The 14,919-nt window shown below is 47.4% G+C and overlaps 1 protein-coding gene across 5 annotated transcripts in view; it reads right to left on the reverse strand.

The window, feature by feature from the left end:
• MFHAS1 (multifunctional ROCO family signaling regulator 1) overlaps nucleotides 1-14,919 on the reverse strand; it is a 101,313-nt gene that overhangs the window by 12,430 nt on the left and 73,964 nt on the right. For 4 of the 5 annotated variants that reach the window (XM_043560528.1, XM_043560538.1, XM_043560554.1 and 1 more), the window contains exon 2: nucleotides 293-419. In XM_043560528.1, coding sequence (XP_043416463.1) covers nucleotides 293-419 — 127 coding nt within the window. Of the gene's footprint in view, nucleotides 1-242; nucleotides 420-14,919 lie in introns of all 5 variants that reach the window. The other variant, XM_043560561.1, reaches the window with a different exon arrangement.

The raw sequence follows: 14,919 nt of genomic DNA on the forward strand, positions 1-14,919 counted from the left end.
GTGAACTGTATTGCCTATGAAATGACAGCTCGATAAAGCTGTTAAAAAATGCTTTTTTTTCAAATGCTCTCACTTTTAATCAGCAAAAGTAAAAAAAAAAAATCACAAACAAGAAAAAAAAAATTCCTAGTTTGCTACATAAGCCATGGTGCCTGTGTCACCCAGATACCTAGGTCTGCCTTGGGAGAGCATCCAAAGTTTGCTGGAAGGCACTTTCACTCGGCCCTTTGTATCACACCTACCAGAGCAGGATGGGGAGTGAGCGACCGGGGCTACCGTGTTTGGAACTCACTTGGAACAGGGGCTGATCACAGTCGGTGTAGGTGGATAAACCAAGGCAACATTCACTCGCTCGCTGCCGTTCTTCGGGCAAATGATCTCGGCCACTCCTTCTGGTCTGGGCTGACTCAGCAACTCCCCTGCAGGAGGAGAGAGAAAATGCATTAATGAGATGTGCCTTCATAATGGGACCATTCCACAGAGGAATGCAGCACCCGGGGACTGCGGAAGCCGGGAGGAGGGCAGGTAGTGAGTTGTCTACAGACAAGGGACTCAAGAGAACAGATACGCGCCCGGAATCGCAAACCGGCCCTGCTCCCTGCCCGCCGCCTACATTCTCATCTGCATCACCATGGAGAACGTTCTAATGGCTGTGGCGAAGAGGCCATCCTTCCAGACAAAGACAGCATCTGCCACTATTTTCCTCACCTTCCTTTTCATGGACTGACTCCGGAGGTCTTTATCTAGATGTTGTGGCAAATTGAGTGCGGATCCCTAGGGCCCGGAGAAGCTGCCAAGGAGGTGTTCATAATTAGCATCTGGGGCAGATGGGATTCGGACAGACCGTAGCAGCCCTTCAACAAAGCCCTGCAGAAATGATCTCAACACGCAGCCGACCAAAGGTGTTATCTAGGTAAACAGCCCAGCTTCACACTGGCAAGAGGATATCCTGGGTAGGTCTGTGTGGGGATTTGAAAGCACCAGCATAAGACTATGTTATGACTAATGGGGTCTAGTAAAAACAGACAGTTAACTTAATGCATTACCACAACACCCAGAGGAAATCTGCGTCCTCTGCACGCCCGGATCTCATCTCTCTCCAACTAGACCGTTAAATCCCAAAGAGCGGTGAGGACTTCCATTCCTTACTTTCCCCTCCACCTCGCCTACTTACCGGCAGCACCCTGCCCTCTCTCTGTTCTCACGGCTGGCACTGTGCTGTCGCTCAGAGAAAATTCAGTAACTAGCTTCTAGCTGAGGACAGCACTTGCTACTGCCTAAATCCCCCTACATAAACCTAGAAAGTAAACAGACCAAACCAAGGACACAAAACGTTTGCCGACTGGGGAAAGATGCTACTGAAAATAAACATCAGCCCTTTGGCAGCCATCACTTAGTAGAACTGATTTGAAAATTCTGAGGGCCCCAGGGGCACCTGGGTGGCTCTGTCAGTTAAGCCTCCCACTTCAGCTCAGGTCGTGATCTCACAGTTCGTGAGTTCGAGCCCCGCATCAGGCTCTGTGCTGATGGCTCAGAGCCTGGAGCCTGCTTCAGATTCTGTGTCTCCCCCTCTCTCTGCCCCTCCCCTGCTCACGCTCTCTCTCTGTCCCTCAAAAATGAACAAAGCATTAAAAAAAAAATTCTCTCCCTCCTCCCCCTGCCGCTCCCCGGCTTGCATGCACTCTCCCTCCACCTCTCTCGAGAAATAAAAATAAATTAAAAATTAAAAAAAATTCTAATGAACCCAAAGTTAAGCCAACAAGGGATGATTACAAAGTCCTTGGCGTCAAAATACTGTATTTTGAAATGCCTCACCTTCAGCGGAACTCTCACACTGGTGAGGCACGCCCACGTGCCAGCAGTGAACCGAGAGCTTTAAATGTACCTCTCATTTCGTCTGTGCGATGTCTCTAGGAGGGTCATCCTCACTTTACAAACGAGGTCAGGGAGGTTATGTGGCGTACCCCGAGTCAAGGGCAGGCGAGTGGCAGGCTTGGAATGTGACCTTGGGAAGCCATCTCTGGGATGCTTACTCTTTGCCACGACCGTCCAAGACCTCCCAAAGCGGGAACTGCTTCTTTGCGCCAGAACACGTCTCTTCTAAAGGAGCAATCTAAAAACACTCTTCTTACATAATGAACTAAGCGTTGACATATTTGCAGTTTTGCGATAAGACATTCGTTTCCTGCTTCGAGCATTTTTCCGTGGCTTTGGACAATATGAACTGAATGTAATTTGAAGTTCCTTAGCCAAACTACTATAAACACCCAACGACTGCAAAAGGTAATTTCACATGATTAGCTTGTACCACGGACACATGGGTATCAGAGCCATACTCTGACACCAACTAAGGAAAGGTTCCAAAACATAAAAATGCAAGTTAAAAATGTAAACACTAAAATGCTACCAAGGCCATAACACGAACCAAAGTGGTGTAGCACGTTAGAGCTGGACGGAAAGTTGGAAGTCATTTGGTCCAAACGCGACCTTCTAAGTCAGAAACCCTCTGAGTCTGGCGGGTCTGTTCCAAGTGCCACGGAGAGCTGTGCATCCCCAGGGAGACAGGACGAGGTCTGCGACCCTGGTTCTAAGCCCCCTGTCGCCCGCTTCCTTACCTGACATTTCTACTCTGTGCTTTCTGTCCCCAGGATCACCCCCAAGGCCTGGACACACTCAGCTTCCGTGGTTTCCCCTGGGAACGCTCTCCTGGTGGGCAGAATGCCCACAGGCCTCCTGCAGCCGCCCGAGCGCGCGGGATCGCAGCTGGTTTTGGGGGAGTGGACCCGTTTGCCAGGGTTGCAATTATTTGCAGTAGACCGTTAAGCACCCGTTATGAATTTTTATTAAACTGACAGCTTTAGTGCCCCCTACCCCAGATTCCCAGTATCCTACCGAGCCAGGTTTCGTGGAGGCCCTACCCCCAGCAGCACTGCCAGCCGCAGGGGGGGCATGAAAGCTGCAGGCGAGGAGAAGCCTCTCAGGTGTGAAAACTCCACTCGAGGCTGCAGAAAACCGAGCAGCCAAGCTAAACCATTCACAACCTCCCGAAGGTCCCCGCCCTCCAACAGTCTCCTGCAAGGTGCCGGGATTCTTAGGACGGAAAGAATGTGCCCTGTTGTTAGATTCAGAAAATGAGGAAAACAGCCTTTTCCTCTCAAAAAACATGATCACAAATACAAAAGTGGTTCATAATATGTGTTATCTACTAAAACAGAAGCTGGTCATCTCAAGTTTCTTGCACACAAACTTGATTTTCAAGCTAAAATATTAGCCAGCGCGCCTGCGTGGCTCAGTCAGTTAAGCGTCCGGCTTCGGCTCAGGTCATGATCTCGCAGTTCGTGAGTTCGAGCCCTGAGTCGGGCTCTGTGCTGACAGCTCGGAACCTGGAGCCTGCTTTGGATTCTGTGTCTCTCCCTCTCTCTCTCTCTGCCTGTCCCCCGTTCATGTATTGTCCCTGTCTCACAAAAAATAAATAAACATTAGAAAAAGCAACAGCCACTCAGTATCTAAATAGGGAGATCTTACTGTGTGTGAGGAGACACAGGGGATACCGGAGTCTAAGTCAAGGCCTTTCATATGGAGGGTCCCAGCATCTGAGAAAGTCACATGTGCATAAAAGGAACTGTAGTCCTGTATGTTAGGGCCCCCCGAGGAAAGTTATGAAATGTTAGAAGGACAACAAGAAGGACAGAAGAATACTGATTTGCAGGACTCCAAAAGACCTCCAAGAGCAGAGAACACGGTCTCAGAAGACCCATCACATCGATTATCCAGGACTCCACGTTACCAGCATGCTGTTATATACGTCAAGGTAAATGACATACAACAACCACAGAAGAAAAAATGGTGATCTCAGTAGCAGCTAACATTTATCGAGCACTTATTATGCGCTTAGGCTGTCATTGTATCGTGTCACTTAGTCCTCATGACAACACTATGAAGTACCTACAATCCTGTCCTCATTATATACAGAGGTGGCGAGGGAGGCTCAGAGCAGTTAGGTATTCGCCAACAAGGAGGAAGTGGCAAAGCGGAAATTTGGACCCAGGACTATCTGACTTCACTCTTAACCACCACGTAATACTGTCCCGAGGCAAGGACATCGTGATGATTAAATTAGATAACACAGAAAGTGTTAAATGTTGTGTCCGGCATCCGGTAAGTTCTTGACACTATGACATACTGATGAGATTTTTTTGAAAAGCTTACTTTTCCAACTATATAAAGAATTCATGCGAATATGTGATCGTACCCACATTCTCTACAGTAAAGCCGTACGCCAGCCAGGATTAGACCGTAAATGATTTACCTGCAAAATACCACATCACCAGAAATTTGAAAACTTCAAATGAAAAACTGTTAGATCTATGACACGTCTGTCATCACTAGCAAAAGCCAGTAAAAAAGATAAATCCCAAAGTTGGTGGAAGCTGGGGGAAAAAAAAAAAAAAAGCTACATTTACAGAAAATGTGCTGGTGGTGAAGTAAGGATAAATACACACGTGACCTGTTATATTTCCATTTTCAGGAACTTGCTTCCAGGAAGTAGGCCTTTCTCTCTGACAAAAATTATACAATGATTGCTCATAGCAACACTATTTATAAAACAGTGAAAACCTGGTAACCCTCTCAAAAGTCCAACACTGGGGAAATGATTAAAAACTCCGACACACCAGTGAGACGGGATTCTCTGTAGTCATTACAAATTATGAGAGTGACATTTCTGTGCGTCGGTGTCCACTTAGAGCTACATTCTAATTAGAAACATCAACTGACCAAGAACACAGATGAATTCAGAGGGAAAGCGGTCCCTCGAGATTTAAATGGTCCTGGGGTTATTTATTTACTTATTTTAGGTTCGAGTCAGTAAGAAAATGAGGCGAAAGCATGCCGCACACCGAAGGGGAATGCCAGTTTCGAATGCTAGTGCTTTCTCTACGGCTGGAGATGGTCCGTTCACGTGCGGCACACAATGCAGTCAGTCTTCCTGAAAAAGCAGAACTTTGGCCCGAAGAACAGAACACTGCATTCACTGAAGCTGTTTTAGGCCACTGCCCAGTCTCCTTGTGCCCGTTAAAGTTATGAAAAACTGTCCTTAATTACTCCGGCTCAAGATTTCCGGCATTAAAAAGCTGCCACATCAACCATTTTCCCCCCTGTGGAAGAACAGAACGCTAAGTTTTATTATGGTTTTTTCTTTTAAAAAAAGAAAATCAACAGAAGTGGAAGGAACTTTTTCATCTTTTTCTGCAAAGCATCAGAATTCTCAAGCATTGAGCACTTTACACAGAATACGACAAATGTGTCATACTGATGAGTCAAATCGCAATATTAAAAGGCCCTTACATTTCTTTTTAGTGCAAATAAAAGCCACTTCCCTGATCCAGAATGAAGATCTAAATTACGAACATCCCTCAAAACAGCCAAAGTGGTCTAGACAGTAAAAGAAACAAGTATATAGGTTCTATTAGGTAAGGAACAATCTAGATGTCTTCGGGACCTCTTCCGCTCTAATATTCTAAAATTCACCCCCTTGCTCTCCCCACCCCAAAGTCTACTGTTGTACTTCAATTAAATATGACTCTGGATGTAGCTATGTTGAGATCCGTGAATACTGTTTCCCACATCTCCCCTGGGCAAAGGCAGCGTCCTCTGAAACCAGTGAGCAGGAAGTCCCCCACTTTCCAAGCCCATCGAGGTATCAGCCAGCAAAGACCAGAGAAGTACACCCTGGTTACTTCATGTGGAAGAGGAAGGCCGGATAGAGATAACAGGACACCCTGTCTTAAGACAAAATAAAGCCCAGAAAGTATATACACGGCAGAAGTAAACATCCGACGTTAAAACGCTCAATTTAAAAACACGCCACCGTACACACCTAAGGGTGTGAGAAAAGGCAGAAGAGACCCCCCTGATATCTGCTGGTTCCAACATAACCATCTGTACACTTGGCTGCCATTTCAGAGGAGGACCCCCCCATGCCCGCACCCCCCCCCCCCCCCACAGGACCACGGCTGGGTGGCTCCTGGTTGGCCACCACTCAGAAGAAATGAAATAAAGAGATCAGGTTGTAAGTTTTGGTAATCTCAACTTTAAAAGAAATTCCCTTTTGTTAAGTAGCTTTGGTCTCAGCCCTTTGATTGTGAATTATAACTTTTTAGGGGGAGAGAAAGTGACATGCAGGAGGGAGTGGGGCACGCCTTTGTAAAGAGCAGAGACAGAGCTGGGCCAGAAGTGTGCCCATCACTGGGAATCACCTTTCTCAGGATAGGGAATAGTGCAGACCCCCGGAGGGGTTGCCCCAGGCCAGACCCACCCACTCTTAGCCGAAGCCAGCCTGCAGGGACCTAGCCTCCGGGGCGAGGACAAAATTGCCTGGGAAGCTGTCTGGAGGTGGGTGGAGCATGCTGTCAAACTCACTGGATGGGGCACTGGCTGGAGTCCTTGGACAGTTACTACCATGGGTGCGGCCGAATTTATGGGAATACCAGCTGGGACACCGTCAAGACTCTCTGGAAGGTGCCCAGGGAGCTGCTACTGAACTTGCCAGGAAACCAGCTGGGGTACCCGGAGACTCGACAGGAATCTTCCCGCTGGGTCACTGGAAGTCAGCTGGGATGCCTACAGATACTGTCCAGCACTCGGCCACACGTACTTGTAGAGAGTTCCGGGACTCAGACTGGTCCCCTAAACTTCAGGGATGCTGCTTTCTTCCTATGAGCAGAGTCTGCTTTTGGCTCAATTAGTTCCTCTTGGAAATGAGTCCACGATAGGACCGCTTAATAGCCGGATGCATCCTAAGGCACGCATTCCAAAGGCAGCTGCAAAAACTCACACCATCAGAAATTATGAACTTCTTGTAGAATTGTATTTTCATTTTCACTATACAGCCCTTCAATTCTTCAAATTGTAGGCATCTACTGAGTTCTGGGCGATTTAGCAATGTAAAGACATTGCCGTCTCCAGCCATTTGTTGCATTCCCAAGACCAGTTTTGACTCTGAAAGCTGAGACTTCTTCAAAAAAAGAAAAAAGAAAACCGCCCACATGCCCTTCTGTGCCGTGAGGCTTTGGGGACAGTTTAAAAAGTCTTATCTGTAAGAGTACACTCTCTAAGCCAAACAGAAGCAGGCCAACTGGGGTCATGGAGATGCCCTTGAACTAGAGGTGCGACTCAGGACCTATTGTTAGTGAGTCGTCATGGCCTGCTCTCAGGCTGCACTAGACAAATTCAGTGTCAACATTTGGCCTCAACTTCCTCCCAACGTCCTCCAAGGTGGTGGCTGGCAGTGGTGACAGTTACAGGCAAGAGGAAAAACAAAGGTCACGCGCTTGATTCCTTCTATGACTCACACAACGATTCTCACCTGCGAAGTCCTCAGACTCTCCTGATGAGTAGTGGAAGCCAAGCCAAGGGGGACCCGCCCCACTGGGCACAGATGACGGACACCTTTCATATTCCTTTTATGGAAGATGCTCCACCTGGAGTGAACGAGCTCGGCTTCTCCTTGTTTAGCCCAGTTCCTAAGAGAGGATGACTGTCCTCATAGTAATGTCTGCTTACTAATCACATAAAGCTTTGTTTGCTTGGTTGGTTGAGGGACACACGAAAGTGACTGAATACCTCAGGCGTGCTAGGCCGAGAAGAGTTGCATCCCGCCCCTCCCTGGTGGATAATGACTCAGGTCTCTTCTAGATCAGAAGAGTTGTGACCTAAGAGCACAGCGCCCCTTTCCAGAGCATTCGACCAGAGTTCAACCGAGGGAAAACTGCCAACACAATTTCTTTTCAAAGCGCCACCTGAGTTTTGTCACTTCCTTCACATTACAATTCCTACTTCCTTTTCTTCATGTCTGTTTACCTTTTTTGGTCTTTTATTCGCACACATCCAATCCTTGGTACCATACTCTCTTACCACTGCCTCACGCTTGGCTCGCTCAAGTCCCCTTTCCTACAGCACCCTATCTCCATCACCGCCAGTGGAGTAAGAGCCCCATCCCCTCCCCCCTCAGGCCGCTCCTCTATCTAGACTCCCCACCTGCTGAAAAGCTTCAGGGTCTCTGAATCGCCAGAGTTGCCTTCCCCGGGCGTTCATCACAGCACTGGGACAAGATACCAGGCTGAAACTTCATGAGGCTTCCACCTTTAAGTGTGAGGTTCCAACAGACACCACATAAATATTCCTGGGAGCCGCACTGAACATCCAGGACAGCAGGTGAACCTGGCTGGGGCGGCATTTATTAACACGGACGAGAAATGATTCCAGGGAAGGTGCAGTAAGTTCAGGAGCCTACCAGGAAGGCCTTTGTATCGAAAAGAGTGAACACTAGCAAAAGAAATGATTATATCAAAGTTCTTCACCCTTTCTGATCTCAAAGTCTCCATCAGTCCCACATGAGCCCAGATAACACACAAATTGCAATGACACCAAAACAAGGTCTCTTACCTTCAGATTATATACAAGATTTCTCTTGAATGTCTAAAAATAAACCACCGTTCATCCTAGAAACAAAGAACTATGAGGCACTACTTGAACCTTAGATGAGGTGGTTTTCTGACAGGAAAGCATTTCGTACCAATGGCAAGCACATTTTATTTTATTATTTGTTGTAAAGTTTATTTATTTATTTTGAGAGAGAGAGAGAGAGAGGGCACGCACACGCATGAGCGTAAGCTGGCGAGGGGCAGGGAGAGAGGGAGAGAGAGAATCCCAAGCAGGCTCCCTGCTGTAGCACAGAGCCTGATGCAAGGCTCTATCTCACAAAGCGTGAGATCATGACTTGAGCCAGAACCAAGAGTTGGATGCTCGACCGAATGAGCCACCCAGGCGCCCCAATGTCAGCACATTTTAAAAACTCGCCACCCAGGGGCGCCTGGGTGGCGCAGTCGGTTAAGCGTCCGACTTCAGCCAGGTCACGATCTCGCGGTCCGTGAGTTCGAGCCCCGCGTCAGGCTCTGGGCTGATGGCTCAGAGCCTGGAGCCTGTTTCCGATTCTGTGTCTCCCTCTCTCTCTGCCCCCCCACCCCTGTTCATGCTCTGTCTCTCTCTGTCCCCAAAATAAATAAACGTTGAAAAAAAAAATTAAAAAAAAAACAACAACTCTCCACCCATAAGAAGTACCAAGGGCTGGTCCAATGAGTGCCAACAAATTCGTGCGAGTAAATCAATAATGTGAGAAGGTAAAGCTTCCAGAGTTGAAGTGACTCACAGAGGCCAGCTAAGGCCCTCCACAACACTACTCTCGTAGCAGCAACAACAAACGCAAAGCAAATGAACCCACTACATACGTAACGAATATCCCACCAGAGTTATGATCTGAAGTTAACTGGTTGGCTTCTGGCTCGGCAGAAACGGCCCCCGGAAAATGCTCATGTGGACTTAACACTATCCTGTCCTCAGTGACCCTTAGAAGGTCGGCCAGGGTCTAACCCAAACCAAAGCTGGCCGGGGGCAGAAAGATGCACTGCCCCTTCCCCTTCTGTCACTGACTCAACAACTTGCCTCTCAGACGCACGGGCCTGTCGCTTGGCTCCATTTTCATTGCTAAGGGTTTATAGAAATACAAATCCACCCAAGAAAGGAAAAATATTTCCCTTTTTCCTGCTCTGGATAAAGTTCCAACAGACTTGGCTAAGGATTAGACATCCTTCACAGATCAAAGTGTGTGTGTGGGGGGAAGGTGGCGGGGGAAGAAGCTGAGCCCGAACCCAGCTCGGCCTTCCCACTCTCAAAATGCAAGTGAGGATTATAAAAAGCCCCCGCCGCTGGACTGAAGTGCTTTCAAAAGGTTACTCTTTATTTGGAGAGCCTGTCACCTACTTCTTGCTGGAAACGGTTCCCGGCTCGGAGAAGTTCACGCAGACACATGGAAGCGTTCTGACTAAAACTGTCTCTCTCCAACCGTAGCTTTCCATCCAACTGAAAATGGGAGGAACTTTTATGGCCTGACCTGAACTTTAATTTTTTTTAATGCTTATTTATGTTTTGAGAGAGAAAGAGAGACAGAGTGTGAGCGGGGGAGGGGCAGAGAGAGAGGGAGACACAGAATCCGAAGCAGGCTCCAGGCACAGAGCCTGATGCGGGGGCTCGAACTCATGAACCACGAGATCATGATCTGAGCTGAAGCCGGACGCTTGACCGACTGAGTGGCCCAGGCGCCCCTACCTGGCCTGAAATTTAAAACACTGGCCCAACAGCCTTATCAAAATCGACCTGATTCGGAAATACTAGGCTGATCAGAAGTCGTACATTTGCCGGTCTCCTAACAGGGAAGATGAGAAGATTTCTGCAAATACATTTTTCTCGGAGGGAAAAGGAGTGACTGTCAGGCTAGGTGCGGGGAGCCGAGGAGCCCCTGCAGGGGCCTGGGAGACCAGAGAAGCCCACAAACTTAAGGCTGGAAGGAGCCCTGAGACGGTCCAGCTTGTTTCTTCTGCACACGGTGGGGATCTCCCACCCGCATAAACAAACACCATAGGAGAGCCTACTGTAGCTGGGGTCCTCATTCAACATGAGCTTTGCTTTACCTACTCCCCCTGCCCGAGTCTCATTCCCAGGAGCTGCAGACTGGACCTGGGGCCACTGTAAACAAGCAACGAGCATCCATGATGATCTGGGAAGTATGGCACCAACAATGGAAACCCAGAACTGGTTGGCCTAGCCTCTCAAAAGGGGTCATTAAGAACAAGAATGAACTCCTTATATTTCAATGGCATCTCGTCTTGAAACAGATGTAGCTGGCTTCCAAACTGAAGCCTAAATACAGTTAGACAAAGAAAAGAACGCAATCCTGACGCCATTAAAGCCCATTAGAAAGTGTCGCATTGCCAAACAGGACTAGCTTCACCTGAGGAAAGGGTAGCGCCTTGAAGGAACCAATTCGCGGAGCAGCTCGATCTGTGCGGAGCCCATCACTTGACGAGGCCACTTGCCTTGCCATGGCCTCCATTTCCCCTGTCTTGAGTTTTCACTGATACATCGGACCAAGATGCAACTACCTATGAAGCACTGTCACCTGGATGCTGACATGTCCACAATCAAACTTGACTCCACTGGCCCCATGTAAGCACCACAAGTGCGGGGACTTCCCTTGCTCACTGTTGGATCCCAAGCAACCAGAACAGTGCCCGGCACACAGCAGGCCCTCGGTACATGGTGAACAACTGAATCAGCCAATTGCTGAATCCACAGATTGAGGGCATATCCAAGGCAGCCTCTCCAGGTCCCTCAGGTCTGTGGTTCCAAATCTGACACTGGTCAGCACACAGTCAGGCCGTTAGGGCTAAAGTCTGCACCCTCTTCTTCCAAAGGGTACCCAGATGCCCAGCGAGGGCAGGTTTCCTAACCTCCCGCACGATGCTGCCGGGTGCGACAACCGGAAGTGCTGTGGGGAGTCAGCCTGCTTCTCTGTCGTACTTGTTTCTGTCATCTTTTTCAAACTGAAGAGAAAGCCATCACAAAGTCAAAATCCATTTGGGGAGATTCTAATGCCAACGTCTTAAAATATTTTCTAAACTTTAAGGATTGCATCGTTAAGAGACTCTTTAGGGAAACCTGTAAGTGTAGCTAAAAATGCCCTCTGCTGAACTGTAGCTGAAAATGGGTTATTTTGAGAGTAGTAGGGGTGAGGGTGGGGGGGGGGCAGGGGGAAGCAGAGGTACCACAAATTATTTAATGCTCCAGATGTGGGGAAGGGGAGACTACAGCTGCAATAATATCTCAGCGTCTCCCCCTGGGTGGTTCAGTCGGTTAAGTGTCCGGCTTCGGCTCAGGTCATGATCTCACGGTTTGTGAGTTCAAGCCCCGTATCAGGCTCTGTGCTGCCAGCTCGGAGCCTGGAGCCTGCTTTGGACTCTATATCTCCCTCTCTCTAATGTTCCTCCCACACTCGCTCGCTCTCTCTCTCTCTCAAAAATAAAGATTAAAAAAAAATAAAATTTAACTTAAAGATCTCAGCGCCTCCCTTCTGTCCCTGGGCTTGTGGTCTCCTCACACCTGTGCGCTGATCAGCACCCCGCCCACATCGCTGGAGTTCTCCCTCTTCTCCAGTCTTCTATCCTGCAAACTCTAGTTACCTCGGTCTCCTTAACGCAGGGAATCCGCCAGGCCGCCTCAGTGTCGCTCCCTGCACTGCAGCTGAGGGTACTCAGCTGGGGCAGCTATGGGGCTCACTTCCTTGGTTTCCCATCTCTCAGGATCCTTGTCCTTTGTTGCCTAATGTTCAGGGTCTTGAAAGTCACCATTTTATATATTTTGTTGGTTTGTTTTGTTTTGTTTTCAGGTGCGAGGGTCAATACAGTCTCTGCTACTGCGGTGAGCAGATAAGACCTCATGGTGTATCCACAGGATGGAATACCAGTCAGCAAGAAAAAGGAAGGAACCCATGTACGTATGCTACATGGATGAATCCACAAGTACCTGCTGTGTCAGTGAAGCCAGAACAAACGCGAGCACATATTGTACGACTCCGCGAAATAAAACTCTAGAAAATGCAAGCTAAACTATAGTGACAGAGATCGTGGTTGCCTGGGGTGAGGTGGGGGACAGTAAGAGACTGGGTGAGAAGAGGAAAGAGGAAATGTTTGAGGGAAACAGATTTGCTTGTTATCTTGATTGTGGTGATGATTTTATGGGTATCTACATATCAAAACTTACCGAACTATACGCTTTCAAATTATGCATTTTACTCTATGCCAGTTATATCCCAACTATATCTCAATTAAAAACAAACAAAATTAGGGGTGCCTGGGTGGCTCAGTCGGGTAAGTGTTCGACTTCAGCTCAAGTCATGATCTCACGGTTCCTGGGTTTGAGCCCCACGTCAGGTTCTGTGCTGACAGCTTGGATTCTGTGTGTCCCCCTCTCTCTGTCCCTCCCCCACTCATGCTCTGTCTCTCTCTCTCTCTTAAAAACATTATAAAATGTCTTTAGCGGTGCCTGGGTAGCTCAGTCAGTTAAGCGTCTGACTTTGGCTCAGGTCATGATCTCACAGCTTGTGAGTTTGAGCCCCACATTGGGCTCTGAGATGACAGCTTGGAGCCTGGAGCCTGCTTCAGATTCTCTCTCTGCCCCTTCCCCAGCTCACACTCTGTCTCTCTGTCTCAAAAATAAATAAACATTAAAAAAAAGTCTTTCAAACAAACAAAAAAACAAACAAACAAACAAACAAAATAAAGCCAAACCCTACAATTAATCAAAAACCTAAGCTATCACCAAGAAACTCCAATTGGTGTGAGGGCATGAGTATCCTACCCAAGAAAATGAAGTGCTTGACAGAGTCTGGGGAGGACAAATTTCATTCACCATATCCCATTAGTTTCATACTGAAGAATCAAGGATCTCAGATCAAATGCATAGAAGGCAGAAATGCCATATACGCAAGTATCTTTTGGCCAAGATTCTTTTTCCAGCTTGTATTTACCATTATTTCCCTGGTGCCTCACTGTACTATTTGTAAGAGAAAAAAGTACATTGTTAGATGAATTCAAGCTGAAGCTCTACTCAATCCTGTAGGAAGTTCTAATATTAAAAATACTAGATACTAGGGGCACTTGGGTGGCTCAGTTGGTTAAGCATCCGACTTCGGCTCAGATCATGATCTTGCGGTCTGTGAGTTCGAGTCCTGCGTCAGGCTCTGTGCTGACAGCTCAGAGCCTGAAGCTTGCTTCAGAATCCCTGTTTCCCTCTCTCTCTCTGCCTTTCCCCTGCTTGCACTCTGTCTCTCTCTCTCTCTCTCAAAAATAAATAAAAAACATGGGGCACTTGGGTGGCTCAGTTGGTTGAGCGACCGACTTTGGCTCAGGTCATGATCTCACAGCTTGTGGGTTCGAGCCCTGCGTTGGGCTCTGTGCTAACGGCTTGGAGCCTGGGGGCTGCTTCAGATTCTGTGTCTCTCTCTTTGCCCCTACCCCACTCACATTCTCTCAAAAATCAATAAACATTAAAAAAATTTTTTAAGAAATAAAAAACATTAAAAAATAAAAAAAAACTAGATACTATCTAATATCTAATAATAATTGGTAGGTGATGTTACCTACAAATGACCATTAAATTAGTAGGACAAAGTAGTTAAAGATCATTGATAGTTTTAAACTTCCAAGAAGTAGCAATAATATGGAAAGCACCGAGGACGGCTTCTACAGGACACACGTGCTAGAGCTGGAATATAAAGTAAGTCAAGGGGTAATATACCCACACACCTCTAATCACCTAGAGACATGGAAACTTGCTTTCTTTCTTCTCCTCTTCCTCTTCTGGAAATTACTCTCTGCCTATTGCAAGATTAAGAGTACTGGGGCGCATGCATGGCTCAGTCGGCTGAGCATCCGACTCTTGATTTTGGCTCAAGTCACGATCTCACGATTTGTGAGTCTGAGCCCCGCATCAGGCCCTGCGCTCATAGTGTGGAGCCTGCCTGGGATTCTCTCTCCCTCCCTCTGCCCCTCTCCTGCTCATGCTCTCTCCCTCTCTCTCAAATTAAATGAAGAAACTTAAAGTATTATTACATACAAGTGAGACGTACACTTTAGTTCCTCCAACACTATTCCACCAAACTTCTAGAAGAAGACAAGGCTAAGGGGGAGGACACTGGCTCCTTTCAGTCTTGAAGCACAGAGTAATCCAGTGACGGACTCACAAAATTAGCTCAAAAGAGCACCACCTTCTCTCCACTTAGACTGGAAATTACACCTGGAAAAGTGACCATAATAATCTCTATCATCTATGATAAAATTTGCCCTGCTTTTTATGGGAGGAAAAATCTCCTTTATTTCTTGGGCTGAGAAATTATACCAAATTATACCCAAACTCTTTAATTGAAGCCACATTTGTATCAGACGTTACCAGCCTAATAAAGCCATTTGAAACAAAAAAGCATAGGCAGTTGACAACCTACAAACATTTGACTTTCAAAAACACATG

Source organism: Prionailurus bengalensis, chromosome B1 (assembly GCF_016509475.1).
Source record: "Prionailurus bengalensis isolate Pbe53 chromosome B1, Fcat_Pben_1.1_paternal_pri, whole genome shotgun sequence".
NCBI classification, from domain to species: domain Eukaryota; kingdom Metazoa; phylum Chordata; class Mammalia; order Carnivora; family Felidae; genus Prionailurus; species Prionailurus bengalensis.